This window comes from Leptonychotes weddellii, chromosome 5 (assembly GCF_054177405.1).
Source record: "Leptonychotes weddellii isolate Sample4059 chromosome 5, ASM5417740v2, whole genome shotgun sequence".
NCBI lineage: Eukaryota > Metazoa > Chordata > Mammalia > Carnivora > Phocidae > Leptonychotes > Leptonychotes weddellii.
Window position 1 is genome coordinate 112,872,831 of NC_138373.1, and position 19,456 is coordinate 112,892,286.

Below are 19,456 nucleotides of genomic sequence, written 5' to 3' on the forward strand. Positions count from 1 at the left end.
AACCACAGGGGGCTTGCCAGAAAATTTTGCATTCTAAAAGAAGATTAACTGGAAGGATTTCAGAAAATATGGATTTTCTTTTTTTGGTAGGAGGGTGAATAGAATTCCCTGAACCCATTACCCCGACACAGAAACCATGCCTTGTAGGAACGTGGGAGGGGACATCGAAAACGCACATTTAATTAAAAAGTTCTTGAACCACAGAACGAATTCACCCTCCACCCCCTTCACCAAGGGGCCTCTAAGATCATAACGACCTTGGCCGTCCTTATCTGAGAATGAACCTTCGCTAGAGAGAAGGCGAGAGGGAAGACCGAAGCTCAACTGAATTACCAGAAAGGATGTTTTCATTTGAATAAACTCTACCCAGTTGTTACCTCCCCACTCCTCTCCGCTAACTTTTAAACCCTTCTGGAGGGGCGAGATGCTGGGGTTCAGGGCAAGGCGAAACGGCCGCCAGAGGCCCGACGGACAGGGGGATCCCCGGCGGGGCAATCTCAACTGCCGCCCGCTAGACCCCGGGAGGGGCAAGCAGGGCGGGGACAGCGGCGAAAGTTCGCTGGTCTACTCCGGTCCTCCCCCAAACCCGAGCTAGCGGAGTGGGGGGGGGCGGGTAGCCGGATCAGAGAGGACTTGGCAGTTTCCGGGAGGCTGGGGAAGCGACCCGGGGCACAGCCCGGCCAGACGCCGCGGTCGCAGTGGGCGTTCTGGGTTGCACAGACACTGCTGGGAAAAAGCAGGCTGGGAGGGCCGGCTCGCACCACCCCCACCTGCGGCCGCGCGGGGAGTGCCCGGACCGCGTGGGCACAGCTCCCAACCTCCCGGGGAGGGGCACACGGGGGAGGGCGGGGCCCCGGGAGGCGGGGTCGCGAGGCGCTCGGAGGCTAAAGCCGCGCCCGGAGGCTGGCGGGGAGGCGGCGGGAGGGGCCGGGAGGGCCGGAGTGAGCGGCGGCCGCAGCTGCAGCAGGACGGCCCGCCGGCGGCTCGGGGCCCCGCGCCGGGAACCTCGCGGGGCGGGCGGGCGCGGCACCCCCTGCCTGGCCGCCTGCGCCCGGGGGAGGTGGCCCACGTGCGACGGAACCAGCAGCATGAGCAGCGGCTACAGCAGCCTGGAGGAGGACGCCGAGGACTTCTTCTTCACCGCCAGGACCTCCTTTTTCAGGAGAGCGCCCCAGGGCAAGCCCCGCGCCGGCCAGCAAGTGAGTGGCACGCGCGGCGGGCGCCGCAGCCGGCGCCCATAGCTCCCGGGATCCCCGATTCCACGTGTATCAGTGGGGCGTGCCGGGCATGCCCGCGGGGAAGGAGGAGGGGGGGCGTCCGAGAAGGGGCTTCTGCCTTTTGGGATCCCGGGGTCGTGCCTGGAGGTTGTGCACGTGGGCGTGCGGGCGTGCACGGGGGCGGCCAGCGCGAGGGAAGGAGGTGGAAGGGCGGGAGACCGAGGGCCCGCTCCTGCCTTCCGCGCCAGATGGCCTCTGCGGCCCTGCTTCGGGCGGCGGGCTGCGGGACAGCACTTCTGAGAGCGTGGAGGCGTCCCCGGCCACTCCCGGCGTTTCCTCTGCGTCTGGGCAGTCGGTGGTCGGGGTCCTGGCTCCAGCCTCCACTGGGAGTCGGTTCAGTGGGCAGTGAGCCCCCGAGTGGCTTGGGGGCCATGGTAATAGCCAGGGGTGGCGTTGGCGACCTGGCCTCCGCTACCTTCCGGGTCCAGCACCTTGGTGGTGGGGGTGGGGACGACAGCGGCGCTCCCTAGACCTTGGTTGCGGGAGTCAAGGTTGTGCGTTTCCTGCAAAGTCAAGTTTATGAGTGCCTTCAATGTTTTGCAAACAAGTTCCGGTGCTAGGTAAATACCAGCAGGCTAGAGCTGAGCCTTAGGCCGGTTTCTTCCTTTTTTGGAGGAAGCATGCCGTGGGAAGTATGACTTGGTAAAAGATGGGAAGGGAACTTGGGCCGGTTTCGCCGACCCGGACTGTATTTCCCTGGAAGGCTTTCCCGAAGCGGGCCACTTGGGGTGGACTTCTCAGTCCCGCGCGTGAACCCGCGGCCTCCTGGCCCGGGGAGTCACACCAGGAAGCCCTGCCAACCCAGCCGTGCTCACATCAGATTAGTGAGGCTGTAATGGAACAAATTTGTTGCTCTTCAACAAAAGGCGCTCCCCGGACCATTGCTATTAGACCTCGTCCTGGAGACTGGAGGCAAGGAAAATCGTTCAGGGCCGCATGATGAGTTATGGGAGGGGTGAGGATGGAGTAATGTGTCAGTAATGTTTCCTCGCCAGACCTTTTAAGTTTACTTAACCACTTTCTGAGGTCAAATTTCTTTTTATGATTCGGAAGTTCTAGTCTTTGCAGCCTCTTAATCCCAAACCAGAAGGAGGGGGAGAGGGGATGGTGAAGGGCAAGAGTGAAGTCAAGTGCCCTTATTCAGTAGCAGGTAATCCTGAGTGAAGTTCTGGGGCGGTAGTCTGTCCTCTTTATTGTTTCGAAGGCTTAGGGCTGTGCTCTTTACTAGTCATTTTGAGCGATGACTTAGCTCAGGCTGCTGTGACAAATGCCATAGACTAGGTGACTTAAACACAAATATTTCTCATAGTTCTGGAGGCTGGAGGTGGATCTTGGTGCCCGGCTGGTTGCTTGGGTTTTGGCGAGGACCCCTTGGCTGGGAGACCGCTGACTCCTTGCAGTGACCTCCCATGGAGAAAGGGCTAATTTTCTTCTTGTAAAGAAATTGATCCCATCGTCGGGGCCACCTTCATGGCCTCATTACCTCCCAAAGGTCCCACCTCCAAATCCTTTCGCATTTAGGGCTTCCTCATATCAGTTTTGGAGTGGGGGTCCACAGACATTCATTTCATAGCAACTGATCCTTTATTTTCGGTAGAGTGTATTCTAATGGCATGAGTTTGCTCTGAGGTTTGGAAGGCAGACATACTCTTCCTCTCTGTCGGTTAGGGAAGAATTGCTTTTCCTTGTGCTTCTCTCACTTGGCTCTTCTCTCTTGGCCTCTCCTGTCTTTCTTTCCTCTACTTTGTATTTTCTCCTGCCTCTTACGCTGCTGTCACCATTTGACTAGAACTTGACAGAGGTGGTTGTGCTCGTTTGAAGTTGATTGCAGAGGTGGCTCTTCTCCAGAAAACTTGCTGGTTCTCAGATTCTCTTGGTATGTGATGCTCCTTCACAAGGGCCAGCATATCCAGTTAGAATTGTGGGAGAATGTTTTTAGTGCTTTAAAAAATAAAAATTTCTCTTTTTTCTGCGTTTAGATATACAGTGTTTCCATTAATTAATCTAGCATATATATTACATAATGTAACTTAGCTTTTAGAATTAGTTTAACATTAATATGTATTTTGGAGTATTGTGCTGAAAATCAGGACAGTAAGACCTAGTTCTTTGCTTGAAGGGCTTGTTCTGTATATTCTGAAGCTTTATTGCCTGTGTGTTCCCCCTCCTAACGATAACACATGGCAAGGTGCTGAGTTACGGGACTTACTTGCCAGGTGGCAAAAGTGTTTGAATTTTTGTGGGCATTTTGGTTAAATTGACTGAATGAGTGTGTTAAATTCCTGATGAGATTTGTGAGTTAAAGAAGTAAAACTCACAAATATAAAGCAAGGCATTCTAAGTATAGAACATTTCTTTTCCCTAAGGTTAGATAATAGGTAAGCCTTTTTCATTTTATTTATTTTCTTTTTATTATTATTTTAAGCAATCTCTACTCCCAGTGGGGCTTGAAGTCATGACCCTGAGATCAAGAACCAGCCAGGGGTCCTGCGTTTTCCATTTTATTATGCTGGTGATTATAAGATTAAGATAAGCATTTCTAACAAAGCATAAAAGTGAAATTTATCCTTTCTCTAGAAAGGTGGAAAGAGAGATGTTGCCATAAGGATCTATTATTGCTAATAGTAAATTTTTAAAATTTTTTTAATTTGTAAGTTTTAATTTTTTTGGTGCTGAACCACCTGGTGAAAAAGCCAGGAAAATTCAGTTTCTAGGACTCCTGGAAAAATACCTAGAGAGAGCAAGATGTTTGTGGTAAATGCAGGATGGAGAAAAAGGGGGAGGGGGATGAGGAATTTCTTTTCTTCTGTTGCCAGGCAAAGAACATAGCCCAACTTCTTTCTTTCTCCAACAAAAACAAAAATCTTTCGGTTATAAGGAAAATGTTACCCTTTTCTTATGTTGGTACACTCTTAAAAAGAAAAAAGAAGAAGAAAAGGCTTAAAAACCTGTCTGGAGGTTAGAAACAGGAATGAGAGGAGGCCTTTTTTGTGGCAGTTTGGTTGTCATGTTTATAGCTGTATCCCTGGGGCGTCCATTGGTACCGGAAACACAGTGATTGCTCAGTGAATATTAGTTGTATGAATGAATGCTTTCCTCGTTTGATAATAATTGGCTCATTACAGGTTTTTCAAATGTACCCTATCTTATGATTGTCCCAATAACCCCCTGGAAAATTAACTTAATGAAAGGTAAGGCCTTGTTAAATGATTCCCCAAAGGGCCCACATACTTTCCTTTTGGTTAATTCTCAGCCACCCCCCCCAATTTTTTTTTTTCTTTTTGAGAGAGAAAGAGAGCACATGCACCTATGTGTGTGTGGGGGGCTGCAAAGAGGGAGAGAGAATTTTTTTTTTAAGATTTTATTTTTATTTATTTGACAGAGATAGCGAGAGCAGGAACACAAGCAGGGGGAGTGAGAGGGGGAAAAGCAGGCTTCCTGCCAATCAGGGAGCCCGATGTGGGACTCGATCCCAGGATCAAGACCTTAGCCGAAGGCAGACGCTTAACAACTGAGCCACCCAGGCGCCCAGAGAGAGAAAGAATCTTAAGCAGGCTCCACGCCCAGAGGGGAGGCCACTCGGGACTCATCTCACAACCCTGACATAATGACCTGACCTGAAATCAAGAGTCAGACGCTTAATAAACCGAGCCACCGAGGCGGGTACCCTCCTCCCCCAAATTTTAAAATTTGATTTTCTCTTTGCAGATAATGGACATCTATAATTTAGGATTTTCTTAAAATGTCGACCCCGTATTCCGTATATATGTTCATTACAGTGTTCATAACTCATGCTTGTGGATCCACTGTTGTTTCATGCAGAACCAAGAATGTGGGCAGTTCTGTAATTCATAATTCTCTTTTTCTACACATTCAGACTTCCAAGAGTAGAATGGACTAAAATTATTAATGTAATCTATTGGAACGTAACTTACTCCATAGCTAAGGTAATCACTTTTCTTTCTGAGCCTTGGCTAGTTAATAGAAATAAGGAAATGAGACCTACTCTTTGCTTTAGCAGTAGGATAGTCAAGAAGTTTTTTTTTTTTTAAAGATTTTAGTCACTTGAGAGTGAGCGAGCAAATGAGAGCGAGCGCATGAGCGAACACACACACACACACAGGTGCACACACACACGCACGCACGCACGCTGGGGGGGGGCGGTGGTAGAGGAAGAAGCAGATTCCCCACTGATCAGGGAGCTCCGTCCCAGGACCCTGAATCATAACCCAGACTGAAGGCAGATGCTTAACTGATTGAGCCACCCAGGTGCCCTGAATAGTCAAGAAGTCTTAAACTTAAAATTGTCTCTGAGCCACTCACACTTCTAAAAAGGTTATATTGAAGAATTGTTTATTAAGGCAAGCCTGTGCGACTCCACATAACAGATCTCAAGTTCGCCCTGTGGGTACTTTCCTTATTATAATTTATTTTTCTGACTTGCTGTTTGGTTCTGTGTCTTGCTGCTAGAATCAACAGTAATGAGTTGCACTGTTTTATTCATGTGTCCATTAGAAGCTTTGGCAATAAATCACTGGGGGTAAAAGAATAATGGTTTACAACCTCAAAGGTATTTTGACTGTACTAACTCTTACACTCATTTTTGATCCCTATATTGTCGAATACAAACATTCCCACCAGTCCTTTTGCCTGGTGCACGGTGATTTGCACATTTCATCTCCATGTCTGATAAATTCTGTTTTTACACAGTACGTATTAATCCATTGGAATTTTGTGTTTGTGTGAGCAGAACTCACAAAGACACATTCCCTTCACTCAATTTCTTTTTTTTAAAGATTATTTATTTATTTATTTGAGAGCGAGAGAATGAGAGAGAGCACATGAGAGGGGGGAGGGTCAGAGTGAGAAGCAGACTCCCTGCTGAGCAGGGAGCCCGATGCGGGACTCGATCCAGGGACTCCAGGATGATGACCTGAGCCGAAGGCAGTCGCTTAACCAACTGAGCCACCCAGGCGCCCTCCCTTCACTCAATTTCAAGAGAAAATTAGTCACCTCTTATATGAACAATACATTCTATATCCCGTTTCTTCTTCTGGCTGACTTGCAAGATTTGGAATTATTTGGAAAGCAGTGACACAAAACATTTATGAAAAGAAAAGCTAAAAATATCCAATAATGTGCTTATTCTCTTTAGACTTCCTTTGGCAGTCAGTGCATGTCATACTGTAAACATTCATTTTCTGGGAGAAAAAAATGAAGCAGACAAAATGCTTTCTAATGTGGCGTGGTCCCCAACTCTTAGCCCTGAGCATCAGCTCTTGCCTCCCCCCTCCCCCCCCCAATAAGTAGCTGTCTTTTGATAAAGTTCCTGGTTTGAGGCTTGCTTTTCACTTCTGATTTGGCTCAAGGCCATTATCTGGAAAGGGGGGGAGGTGTTCAGAAGTAATGGTGAGATGATGTAGCAGGATAGGGGATAGATGCATGTGAAGGAGCTGCTGTTAGCTAAATTGGCCTGTTTGTATCCTTATCTCATTGAAGACCTCTGTACAGTGCCTAGGAAGAGGTTTAGTTCTAAGCAAGCATTAGCAATGTGACAAGGCCCTGCTTCTTGTTCACTCTCTGATACAACTTTTAAATAACCGCATGTGATGAGGACTGTAGTCATACTAGCCTCACTTCCTTTCAAGATCCATGATTCACCATCGTAGAACCTTGGCCTGGGATTGCTGCCCTCCATTCTCCTTCGCGTGTTAACTTACCTGTCCCCTCAGAGAAGTCTTCCTGAACCACCAGTCTGAAGTTGGTACCCCTCCCCTCTTAAAGCCCTCTGTTCTTTCCTTTCCTAGCAAAAATTATAATATGTTATGTTTAGTTTAACGAGGACAAAGACTGCCATGTTCATGGAGCACATAAAAGAAATGCTCCATTCTTAGTAGGTGCTCGAAGGAATGAAAGCCTACTGATTTTGGATGGAAGTCGAAGTACTGGGTACTGGGAATGTTCCTTTATACACAAATATACACAATTCTTCCCCCTCTCCCAATTAGACCATAAGCCTCCACGGTATCTTAGACATTAGTAGTCATTTAAAAATAGATATTAGTGGGGCGCCTGGGGGGCTCAGCCGTTGAGCATCTGCCTTCGGCTCAGGTCATGATCCCAGGGTCCTGGGATTGAGCCCCGCATCAGGCTCCCTGCTCTGCGGGAAGCCTGCTTCTCCCTCTCCCACTCCCCCTGCTATGTTCCCTCTCTCGCTGTGTCTGTCAAATAAATAAAATCTTTAAAAAATATATATGTATTAGTAATAAGTGTTATTACTAGGTATAATTCACTTCATATATTTCCCCATTATTTTAAGAGAGTTTCATGTATTCAATAATTTATTGAATTTATTTTATAAACAATTTATTTTTGCTATGAAGGGAAAGAGCAGAGGGTTTTTTTTTAAAGCTTTTATTTATTTATTTATTAGAGAATGTGGCTGTGCTCGTGCAGAGGGGAGGGGCAGAGGGAGAGGGAGAAGCTCCCCTCTGAGCAAGGAGCCTGATGGGCTCAATCCCAGGACTTTGATATCTTGACCTGAGCCAAAGGCAGACACTTAAACCGACTGAGCCACCCAGGTGCCTGGAGAGCAGAGGGTTTTTTTTTTTTTTTTAAAGATTTTTATTTATTTGAGAGAGAGAGAGCACATGAGAGGGGGGAGGGTCAGAGGGAGGAGCAGACTCCCTGCAGAGCGGGGAGCCCGATGCGGGACTCCATCCCAGGACTCCAGGATGATGACCTGAGCCGAAGGCAGTCGCTTAACCAACTGAGCCACCCAGGCGCCCCGCGAGAGCAGAGGGTTTTGAGAGGGGAGGGGTGCCTACTTCGTTTTGTTTCTTTTTATTTATTTTTTTAAAAGATTTTATTTTTAAGTAATCTCTACACCGAACATGGGGCTCGAACTCAAAATCCTGAGATCAAGAGTCGCATGCTCCACCGACTGAGCCAGCCAGGCACCTCCGTTTAATAATATTTTTTTAAAGCTTACCAAATAGAACATCTCTCTAATTTTTCTTTAAAGAGCTTGCTCCTTTAGTGCAAAGGAAACTCGTACATGTTGATAGTTTTTCAGGGAACCACCTCTGTTGCGTGGAGTGTGGTAAAGCTATACATCTGTTTAGATGGAAAGTTTACTGAGGTGTATCCCTGTAAAACAAGTCCCATTTTCCTGTTGACATCTGTCCAGAAACTCTAGATGATCGTGTTCCACAGAAACCTCATCATCCTCAAGGATAATGAGATGCATTAAACAGAGTTAATATTAATACCACTAACCAGAGTTTAACCATTCTTTCTAATGAGGTTAGTTTTCCAGGTTTTTCTTAATAGTTCTGGTTTGGCTATCAGTGGCTAGTCAAATGGTTTTTGTTTACTTGTTAATTTTTTTTTTTTAATAGAGAGGGCCAGAGATGCAGTAGGAGGGATGTCCAAGCCCATAAACAATGGTTAAAATGTGATATGCATGTAAAAATGTTACGAATAGAAGAGACCATCATTCTAGATTTATTTATTTATTTATTTTTTAAAGATTTTATTTATTTATTTGACAGCGAGAGACGCAGCAAGAGAGGGAACACAAGCAGGGGGAGTGGAAGAGGGAGAAGCAGGCTCCCCGCAGAGCAAGGAGCCCGATGCGGGGCTCGATCCCAGGACCCTGGGAACATGACCTGAGCCGAAGGCAGATGCTTAACAACTGAGCCACCCAGGCGCCCCTATTTATTTATTTTAGAGAGAGAGTGTACTTACAAGTGGGGGGAGGGGCAGAGGGAGAGAATCTTCAAGCAGACTCCCTGCTGAGGATGTGACTTAATCTCATGACCCATGATAACATGACCTGAGCTGAAACTGAGTCGGATGCTTAACCGACTGTGCCACTCCGGCGCCCCTAGAAGTGACCATTATTCTAAAACTGGACTGTCCAGTATGGTAGCTGCTGGCCACATGTGGTTGTTGAGCACTTGAAATGTGGCTGGCCTGAATTGAGAGGTGCTGTAGGTGTGAAATACGCACTGGATTTCCAGGACAAAGGACAGAGAGTATAAAATATATCAGAGTGATTGTTTAATATTGCTTCATGTTGAAATGATGATATTTGGGATATGCTGAGTTAAATAATTTTTACCTTTTTTTTTTTTTTTTTACCACGGCTACTGGAAAATTTAGAACTATGTATGTGGCTCACGTTCTGTTTTCTGCTGGACAATGCTGTTTGCTAAAGCAGAGCTGCTACCTCTTGCTAGGGGTTTCGAGCTCCATCGTCTAGTGGCTGCAGATGGATGGATGGGTTGCCAGCCAGGCGTCCTGGGGAGATTTTTCTTCGTGAAGGGGAACTTGCCTTTTACTGTTGGGAATAGTTTTTCAGCCTATCATGGGTCATGCATACCAGCATTTAGAGGTTATGAAACTTGTGTGTGGGGAACTTCCCTTTTTTCTGACCTATGAGCTGAGAGGATAAAACTGTCTTAATGGCATTTTAAACTGCAACTCTGCCTTAAGTTTACAGAGAATGGGGTTCATTATTTCATAGAGTATTAAAACAGCAAGAGTAATACACATTTTATGGACTGTAATTGCTAACTGCTGCTACATGATTCAGTCAGCTAAGAATAATTTACTAATTATATATTGCAGCACTCAGTTTTTTTTTTTTTCTCCAGATGCTAAACAAAGTGAGATAATTGGAGGAGGAAGAAGGATGAATTTGGGAATTGGAGGCCAGAAGAATAGATTGAGAAGATCTGGATTTAAGAGGTTTAGAATGCAATCCACAAAGTGTTTTTCATGAAGTTAATGTGGGTTAGACAGTGTTTGTGTGTGTTAAGATTATAAGGTAGTTTTCTAAATTCATTCCCGTGTTTACGGAATGTTCACAATGTGCTAGACTGGTGCTAGGGTTTCGGTGAAGAAAACAGAAACCTGCTCTTAGGTTTAGTTGGTCGTCTCAGGGCGCCTGGTTGCTTCTGTCAGGGGAGCATGTGACTCTTGATCCTCTGGGTTGTAGGTTTGAGCCCCATATTGGGTATAGAGATTACTTAAAAATAAAATCTTCAAAAAAATTTAGGGGTGGCTAAGTCGGTTAAGTGTCTGCCTTCGGCTCAGGTCATGATCCCAGGGTCTTGGGGTCTTGGGATCGAGCCCCCCCATTGGTCTCCCTGTTCAACAGGGAGTCTGCTTTTCCCTCTGCCACTGCCCCTCTCCCCTTTCCCCCCTTGCTCACTCTCCCTTGCTCGCTTGCTCTCTCTCTTAAATACAATCTTTAAAAAAATTTTAGTTTGTAGTCTGTATAGATCATTTCTCATCCATGTGAAGAACAAGATCTTAGTCCAGAATTTGGCTCCCATCTTTGTTTTGTATGTCCTAAAAAAAAGTAATTTTTCATAAACATGTCATTTTTACTGGAAGGATATTAAGGTTTTATGGGTAGCTGGAGCAATATGTTTTTGAAGTTGTTTTTTTTTGATAATAAGAGTACTATAAAAATCGCATCATCTAGTTTGGGGGAAAATGGTCCATTATCTTACTTTCCTAATCCAAATACTATTTTTCAGAATCGTTTCCTAGTTTTGTCATTTGTCCTTTTTTAAAGTAATTTCTACCCCCAATGTGGGGCTAGAACTCATGACCCCGAGTTAGGCGTTTCATGCTGTATGGACTGAGCCAGCCAGGTGCCCCTCATTTGTCTTTTTACATACATACAATCATACTGATTTTTAAAAAAATCCCATTTAAAAAAATTGTAAAATACACCTAAAATTTGCCATTGATACAGTTTTTGTTCACATAAACCATTTTTAAGTGTTCAGTGGTGTTAAGTATCTTTTCATTGTTGTGTCTCCAGTTGCCAGAACTTTTTCATCTTGGAAACTGAAACTGTCTCCATTAAGCTGCATGCACGCCCTCCCCCCCCACATACTCTTGGCAGTCAGCATTCTATTTTCTGTTTCTATGCATTTGACTGTATATCTCATGTAAGTGAAATCATGTAGTATTGGTATTTGTCTTTGTGTGACTGGCTCATTTCCCTTAGCGCAACGTCCTTAAGGTTTACCTGTGCTAGCATTTGTTAGCATTTCCTTCCTTTGATGGAATATTCCGTCGTATGCTTAGCCATTCATCAGTCGGTGGGTATTTGGGGGCTACCACCTCCTGGCTATTGTGAGTGATGCTGCAGTGAACATGGGTCTACAGATACCCCGTAGAGACCCTGCTTTTGGTTCTTTCAGGTATATACCCACAAGCGGCATTGCTGAACCATATGGTAATTACATTTTTAATTTTTTTAAGGAATTCTGACCTGACAAATTTGAATCTTGCTATTTAAACTTAGAATTAACGAGCTCTTGCTGAATGATTTCAGCTAGCACAGCTATCGTTTTCATGTCTCCCTTGTATTTTACTGAATAGGCATTATTTTCCAAGTATTGGGAAACGAATGTTTCTGATTTTTTTTGGCTACCAAACCTAACAGTGTAGTGAACATTTTGAGCGAGAAACCTTTTCCATTATGGATTAACTTTCTAGGATAGATGTACAAAATGGAATTTTGCTTAGCAATGATGGTATGGCCATTTTATACCTCTTAGTTATCACCTTAGTTATACTTCTTTTTTTTTTTTTTTTTTAAAGATTTTATTTATTTATTTGAGACAGAGAGAATGAGAGACAGAGAGCATGAGAGGGAGGAGGGTCAGAGGGAGAAGCAGACTCCCTGCCGAGCAGGGAGCCCGATGCGGGACTCGATCCCGGGACTCCAGGATCATGACCTGAGCCGAAGGCAGTCGCTTAACAAACTGAGCCACCCAGGCGCCCTTAGTTATACTTCTTATATCACTAATTGAAGGCTGTATTTTTAACTAGTTTCATTGTGCCCCTAGCTCCGCTGGGTGCAGTCATTGAAATAGAGGGAAAACTGGGGCCCCTGGCTGGCTCAGTCAGTAGAGCATGCCACTCTTGATCTTGGTTTGTAAGTTCAAGCCTTACTTTGGGCCTAAGTTTACATAAAAGAAAAAATAGAGGAAAAACTTTGTAAAGGCACCTCATTGTTATTTAGTTGCATTCCTTTAAACAGTAAATTTAATATTTTTCTGTACTTCTAAGTGGATCTTCCTCTTGGTGTGAGCATTGTTCATGGCCTTTGACCATTTGCGAGGTAGGCAGGAAATCTCCGGAGAGCCTGTTCTTGAGTCCTGTGCATATTTAGCTGGGTAGATGGTTCCCCTTTTTTTTGCGGTCAGCTAAACTTCAGGTTATTTTTGACTTACTCTGTTTGTTCCAAAGGGACATTACATATTCTGGCATTTTGAAATACTTTAGAGTGTGTTCAGGCTGACATCACTGAAACTTGGAGCAAAAAAAAAAACACCCCACTTTACTCCTATAATTATGACAGGAAAGGCATTACTAAGAAGGCATCAGTGTCCTCTGAATACACTATGGAATACAGAGGGTGGGAGCTGGATGATGTGTCTTTTACTAACCATGTTAAAAAAAAAAAAGTGAAAGTGCCTGTTTATCGTTGAATTTCAATAAATTTAGTGCCAATTTTCCAACCACCCTGGTAGAAGTCAGAACCTAAGTTTTATAATTAGACCAGGTATTGAAAAAGGATTGTAGGGGTGCCTGGGTGGCTCAGTTGGTTAAGTGACTGCCTTCGGCTTAAGTCATGATCCCAGGGTCCTGGGGGTCCTGGTATCGAGTCCCACGTCCCTGCTCAGCGGGAGGCCTGCTTCTCCCTCTGCCTGCCACTCCCCCTGCTTGTGCACACTCTTTCTCTTTCTGTCAAAGAAATAAATAAAATCTTAAAAAAAAGGATTGTAGGACAAATGACAAAACCCTACCTACGGAGAAGTTTTATACTATTTACTTATTATAAGCTTATTGTCTTTTGTTGAAACATTGCAATTAGATAGAGCCTGGCATCGATACTTTAAGTCTTGCCTGTGTCGAACATTTTTGCTTAAGCTTTTATAATCTGATTATTATAATCTTGGGTTGCCCTCATTTAATTTTTTTCTTGTTCAGAATATTTTAATTAAGTGAATCTTTTAAAGAGATGTAAGGAATTATTTCTGACCTTAGATAGATCATGAACCTTCCTTAATCCTCGTTCTTAGACAAACAAGTTTACTCTGAAAATTTCCTATAAATACTTGTTTCGAGGAATCCTTCTCGTTCTTTTGCCAGTGAAGTCATAGAAATTTATGTGTATCTGGTCACAGTTCTCAAACAGCAAACCAAAAACTGAAAAACTTGTATGAAAATAGAAAACAAAATAGTTGTATGCATTACATAGGAGGAAAAAAATACCAGTACTAAAAATGAAGTTTAGCATTCCACAGTGTTGTACAGTTTGTGGAGCTTTCCAAAGGACTTAAAATGCAGTTGATTTCTTTGGACTCTAATTTCAGTGGAACTTGGAGAAGAGAACTTAAACCAGCAGCAGTTTTATTGGTTTAGACCTTCAGCAGATTTCAGGTTTTAATGGCATCGCAGAGGTGAATTCAGGGATATTTGACTGGAGTCCGTCATTTCCCAGCTATGGGAGAATGTAAATATTATGTAGGTGGTTTAAAGAAACAATAATAGTACTTTTGTCCATTTAAGGTCTGTTTCTGTTTGTTTAGACAGGCTTGTGGGTCGCTTTTTCTTGCCAGTTTTCCTTTGCAGGGAGTTTACTGCCCTTTCAGATCTCTCTGAAGTTTGCAGATTGCTTTCTCTGCTGACCGGCGCTGGCCACGCGGTGCAGTCGGTGGGAAGGACTATGGTGCTGGGGCTGCTGCTGTGTGAGCTGGGGTCCTGTGGGCTCCGTTAGAGGAAATGCGTCCTCTATGTCCTATGAACTGTACCCAAAGCATAATTATTTCTGCCAGTTGGTGTGGAGGATTGGAGGGAGCTCTTCCAGGGGAAAGTACTACCTTTCAAAAAGGCAAACGTAGGGGCGCCTGGGTGGCTTCAGTCGTTAAGCCTCTGCCTTCGGCTCAGGTCATGATCCCAGCGTTCTGGGATCGAGTCCCGCATCGGGCTCCCTGCTCGGCGGGAAGCCTGCTTCTCCCTCTCCCACTCCCCCTGCTTGTGTTCCCTCTCTCGCTGTCTCTCTCTCTGTCAAATAAATAAATAAAATCTTTAAAAAAAACAAAAACAAAAAGGCAAATGTAGCACCAGTGTCAGCAAATCAGCTTTAAAATTCATTCTCGCTGGAGGTAGTTCTGTGCAGTTTTATTATTTATTTATGACTGCAGTTTTTTTTTCATTTTTAATTTTTTTATTAAGATTCATTTATTTGACAGGGAGAGAGACAGCGAGAGAGGGAACACAAGTAGGGGGAGTGGGAGAGGGAGAAGCAGGCTTCCCGCTGAGCAGGGAGCCCGATGCGGGGCTCGATCCCAGGACGGCAGATGCTTAACTGACTGAGTCACCCAGGCTCCCCGACTGTGCAGTTTTAATTAACAGTGGCTCTTGATCTTTTGAGGTGAGGGCTATTTAAAAAAAAAAAAAGGGAACTGGATTTTATTAGGGCCAAGAAGGGGTGTGTTCTTGACTGTTGACAGGCAGCTCTGTAAGGCAGCCTGGGTTTAAATCAGGGCTAGCCAGCTGGTGTTTTGGGCAAGGCTTTGCACCTCTTTAAGCCTCAGTCTGTAAAGTAGCAGCATGCCTGGCACATAATCTGTAATAAATATTAGCAATTTAAAAAAACTAGCTATTTATTTTTAAAAGGTTCTTCCGTATACGGTCATGCACATCATTTGAGTTTAGGGCTGAGTGGAGAACTGACCACCGATGGGAGATTCGACACCAAAGAATGAAAGGTGGCAGGAAATTGGGTGTGTCTCCTTGGTTTTATTGACCAGAATGAACTGGGAATCTCATTGTCCTTGATCAGGAAGAAGCTTCAGTCATTCCTGTAGGCTTATTATTATTATTATTTTTTTTAGCCACTTTCAGTCTCACTGTAGTTCCTTTGTTTTCTGGTAAAGGGGTTGTTGTCTCCTGACCAAGCCGGAGGCCACTTATCAGTCTTCACCAACTTCTGTTCTCCCTTAAAGCAAGCCACCCCAGTGGAAAGAGGATGATCAGGCCTGTGAAAATGTGGTTCTTTGCTTAAGGGTTTATGTATAGGTTAACAGACCGAAGGGTTTTTTGTTTGTCTTTCAATTCCCTCTGTTCTCCCTCTCTTATCTGCCTCTGGCTGCAGAGTTCTCAAGGCTGCCGGCTTGACCTGGTGACAGATCTTGCTTCTTCCTGGGGGCTTTCTTTTTTCCTCCAGGAGGTGTCAATCACCTTGCGCTCATTGTTTAGAGACTTAGTCACTGTTTTGTTTCTGGTTTTCATGAGCTCAAATCCAATGAGGTAACGCAGGGGAACTGTGTCACTCCCTGCAGAGGTGAAGCTGCGGCTGTCATTCGAATCCCACCTCCACGCGTTGTGGCTGTGTTCCCAGGCCCCCCCCCTGCCCCCCGCTCCCACCCACAGTGTGTCATCGTTGCTGCACACGGCCACGGTTCGGAAACAAGCCCGCTGGTGCGCCGTTGGAACACAGGCAGCAAAGATGCTCAGCGAGTCAGTCGCGTGATCTGTTCGGCGAACTTTTCAGAGTTCATGTATGCTCCATAAAACTGGCGTGAGTGTTGGAATCTGGTGGGAAACCTCTTCCTTTGGACCATGAGAGCCTCTTGGGGTTTGCTCTTCCCTCTCCTTCCCCAAACTCCCCTTCCTTTGGTTGTGTTTCTTAACAGTAAATTGGTTGTCTAAAGCTGGCTTTATATTCTTTTTTTTTTAAGATTTTTATTTATTTATTGAGAGAGAGAGTGATAGAGAGCATGAGAGGGGGAGAGTCAGAGGGAGAAGCAGACTCCCCGCCGAGCAGGGAGCCCAATGCGGGGCTCGATCCCGGGACTCCAGGATCATGACCTGAGCCGAAGGCAGTCACTTAAGCAAATGAGCCACCCAGGCGCCCCTGGCTTTATATTCTTAATGCTGCTGTGAATATTTTTAATCACCTGAATTGTAAATTAGCTGAACTGTAAATTTTACTGATCTACGTAAATATTATCACTTATTTGTATAAAAAACTTGGGACATTAACTAGCATGTGAGTACATGCTCAATAAAGGTTAACTATTCTAGTAGTATTAATTAGCATTATTAAAAACAATTTGCTAGGAGCTTTTACTAAAAGTGATTTGGTAGAAGAATCTAGGGATCTAGAATTGGGAAATCATCTTGGTTTTGAAACTCTGGGAGCTTTGAACAGGTTCCTTAACTTCTTGAGTTACCAGCTTGTTAATCTTTTTTTTTTTTTTTTTTTTTAAGTATTTTATTTAAAAGAGAGAGAGTGATAGAGCGCTCGCAAGAGAACATGAGCTGGGGGAAAGGCAGACTCCCTGCTGAGTGGGAAGTCCAACTCAGACTCCCGGAAGAGCAGGGATGTGGGGCTGGATCCCAGGATCCTGGGATCATGACCTGAGCTGAAGGCAGACGCCTAACTTAACTGAGCCACCCAGGCGCCCTCAGCTTGTTAATCTTTAAAACAGTTAGTATAGAGGGGTTAAGTAAGATAATGTGTGTGGAAAGTATTCCTAGTTATAAATTGTTACATAATTGCAAATATGACTGCATCACCAGTGTGTTTAGAGACTATAAAATTGTTTTCTTAATACTTACTGTTTTATAAATTGATTTTAAATTCTCAACCTATGGTAGTATTGGAGGTGACACTTGATAGTTATTGAAAAATAAATTTATCCCCCATCTCACTCATGTATGTCTGTTTTTATCTGCAAGGTAGTGATTTGTTTTTTTTGCTTTGCTTTGTTTTTTTTAGATTTTACTTATTTTATTAGAGAGGGAGAAGGCACAAGCAGGGGGAGTGGCAGGCAGAGCAGGCAGAGAGAGAAGCAGCCTCCTGGGATCATGACCTGAGCCGAAGGCAGAGGCTTAACCGACTGAGCCACCCAGACGCCCCAGCAAGGTAGTGATTTGTATTTGGGGACCTGAACAATTTACATCTAAGCAGCAAGTTTAGATTACCTTATGAATGAATTGTATGAAGCACTCTGATGCTTTGGAGAAAGATGATATTCTAGCTCATTATTGAATGAATGCATCGGGGGCTTTGAGTAAATTTAGTTCTAAGCCTTCCAGATTATCCTGTGAGCTTCGTGAGGGCAGACATGTCTGTCTTGTTCACCACTATATGTTCATTGTTAGTGTGGTACTTGTCACAGGGCACAGAATGAGATCTGTTAATTTTTTTTTTTTTTTAAGATTTTAAGTAATTTCTCCACCCAGCGTGGGACTTGAACTCACAACCCCAAGGTAAAGAGTCACATGCTCTGCCAGCTGAGCCTGCCAGGCGCCCCCTGGTATTTATTAATTTATTAATTAGGTTCCACGCTTAATGTGGAACTCCCAACTCATGACCCTGAGATCAAGGGTCACATGCTCCACTGAGCCAGCCAGGTGCCCTGTCTTTATTTGTTAATTGACCACCTGGTTTTCATTTGATCGGATTTGTGTCAGAATCATAAGCAAAAGAAGCTGGGTGAAGGCAGTGTGAAACATGTTTCTTTCAGGGGGGAATAATGATAAAACAATGGTAATAAATTCTGTATCATGTGAAAGTGAGACATTTAGGTGAAATGGAAAATCTATTGGGCTGGGGATGTGGAGACCTGGGTCCTAGGCCTGTACTTTGTTCCTAAGAGGTAACTTTGGAAGTTAATGATTAATTGATTCTAGACCTGAATTTCTGATTGGAGGGAAGGTAAGTCTTAAAAGTGATAAAAGTCTTGAAAAGGATTCTGTGAAATGTATTGAAATGCCAAACGAATGAGTTTGGAAACAGCTGTATTAGGTCATATCTGGTTGGGTGGGGTTGAACTTAAGTGAATTGGTTGGTTAGTCACTGGTGTTTGAGAAATGAGTAGAATATGTAGAATTCTTTCTTTTTTTTTTTTAAAGATTTTTATTACTTGAGAGAGAGATCTGGGGAGAGGGAGAAGCAGGCTCCCCGCTGAGCAGGGAACCCGACGTGGGGCTCGATCCCAGGACCCTGGGATCATAAACTTGAGCCGAAGGCAGATGCTTAACCAACTGAGCCACCCAGACACTCTGTAGAATTATTTCGTTTCCTAAAGAGGGAATGTCTTGGGAAAGAAAGCAAGGGGGTCCTGGGTGGTTTATGGAATTCATCCCTATATAGTGCCAATAAGAATGGGTTTTGTGCAAGCCAAAGGGAACACTTAATTGTTCTGAACTTCTGTATTGCAGGAGTTAGAAACATAGTGTCAAGAACTGTTTAAGAAAGAGCCCACCAGCAGTGCCACATTCCTGGAAAACAGGGCAGGATGAATGTGAGGGTCCTGCGCTTATGCTGTGCTTCCTGAAGGATGAGTGCTTGTGGGCAGGTGCGCATTCCCATTTGGGAGTGAGGAAGTGTATTCATTTCCTTTGGAAGATTAAATTTTGTCTTTTGTTTCTAGTGTGTCTTTTATTCCAGTTGGTCTGCATTTACTGTTGCCAGGTAAATGTTCCAAATAAATTTTTTTTAGCAAGTTAAATTCTATTCTAAAACATAGAGTCTGTTGTCTAACACAGTATATCCAAACGTGAGGCTTCTATCCCTTTGCCCACACCCTGTGTAGAGTGCCTTACTCAGCCTCTCCATTCACTAATCCGTGGATGTCCAGTTCAAGGTTCATTTCTTACAATGTCTTGTCCTTTGATTGCTACAGGTATATTTAAGTATTGCCTTTCTGACAAGAATAAAAACTCTTGAGGGCTAGGGTTCTTTGCTTTCTAGAGGCCATATCGAATGATTTGTGAGTGTGATGATTAACTTTATTCATTATTGAGACATTGTCTTTCCTGAGAAGAATTATTATTTTTAAAGATTTTATTTATTTGACAAAGAGAGACGGAGAGAGAGGGAACACAAGCAGGGGGAGTGGGAGAGGGAGAAGCAGGCTTCCACTGAGCAGGGAGCTTGATGTGGGACTCGATCCCAGGATCCTGGGATCATGACCTGAGCCGAAGGCAGACATTTAATGATTGAGCCACCCAGGTGCCCAAGAAGAATTATTTTTAATCTGAGCAGTTTATTTAGAACTTTCATCTATTTCTAATGTCCTACAGACTTCAGGAGATACTTCAGCAAGACCCTAAAGGGAAAGATATTT

At 44.4% G+C, this 19,456-nt stretch overlaps 1 protein-coding gene across 2 annotated transcripts in view; it reads left to right on the forward strand.

Annotated features, from left to right (window-relative positions):
* Positions 1-916: 916 nt before the first annotated feature.
* Positions 917-19,456, forward strand: part of RASSF3 (Ras association domain family member 3) — a 67,165-nt gene continuing 48,625 nt past the window's right edge. Inside the window, exon 1 of one of the 2 annotated variants that reach the window (XM_081822002.1) lies at positions 917-1,199. In XM_081822002.1, the coding sequence (XP_081678128.1) occupies positions 1,089-1,199 (111 nt within the window). In that variant the 5' untranslated portion in view covers positions 917-1,088. Of the gene's footprint in view, positions 1,200-15,764; positions 15,898-19,456 lie in introns of those variants that run through there. The other variant, XM_081822003.1, reaches the window with a different exon arrangement.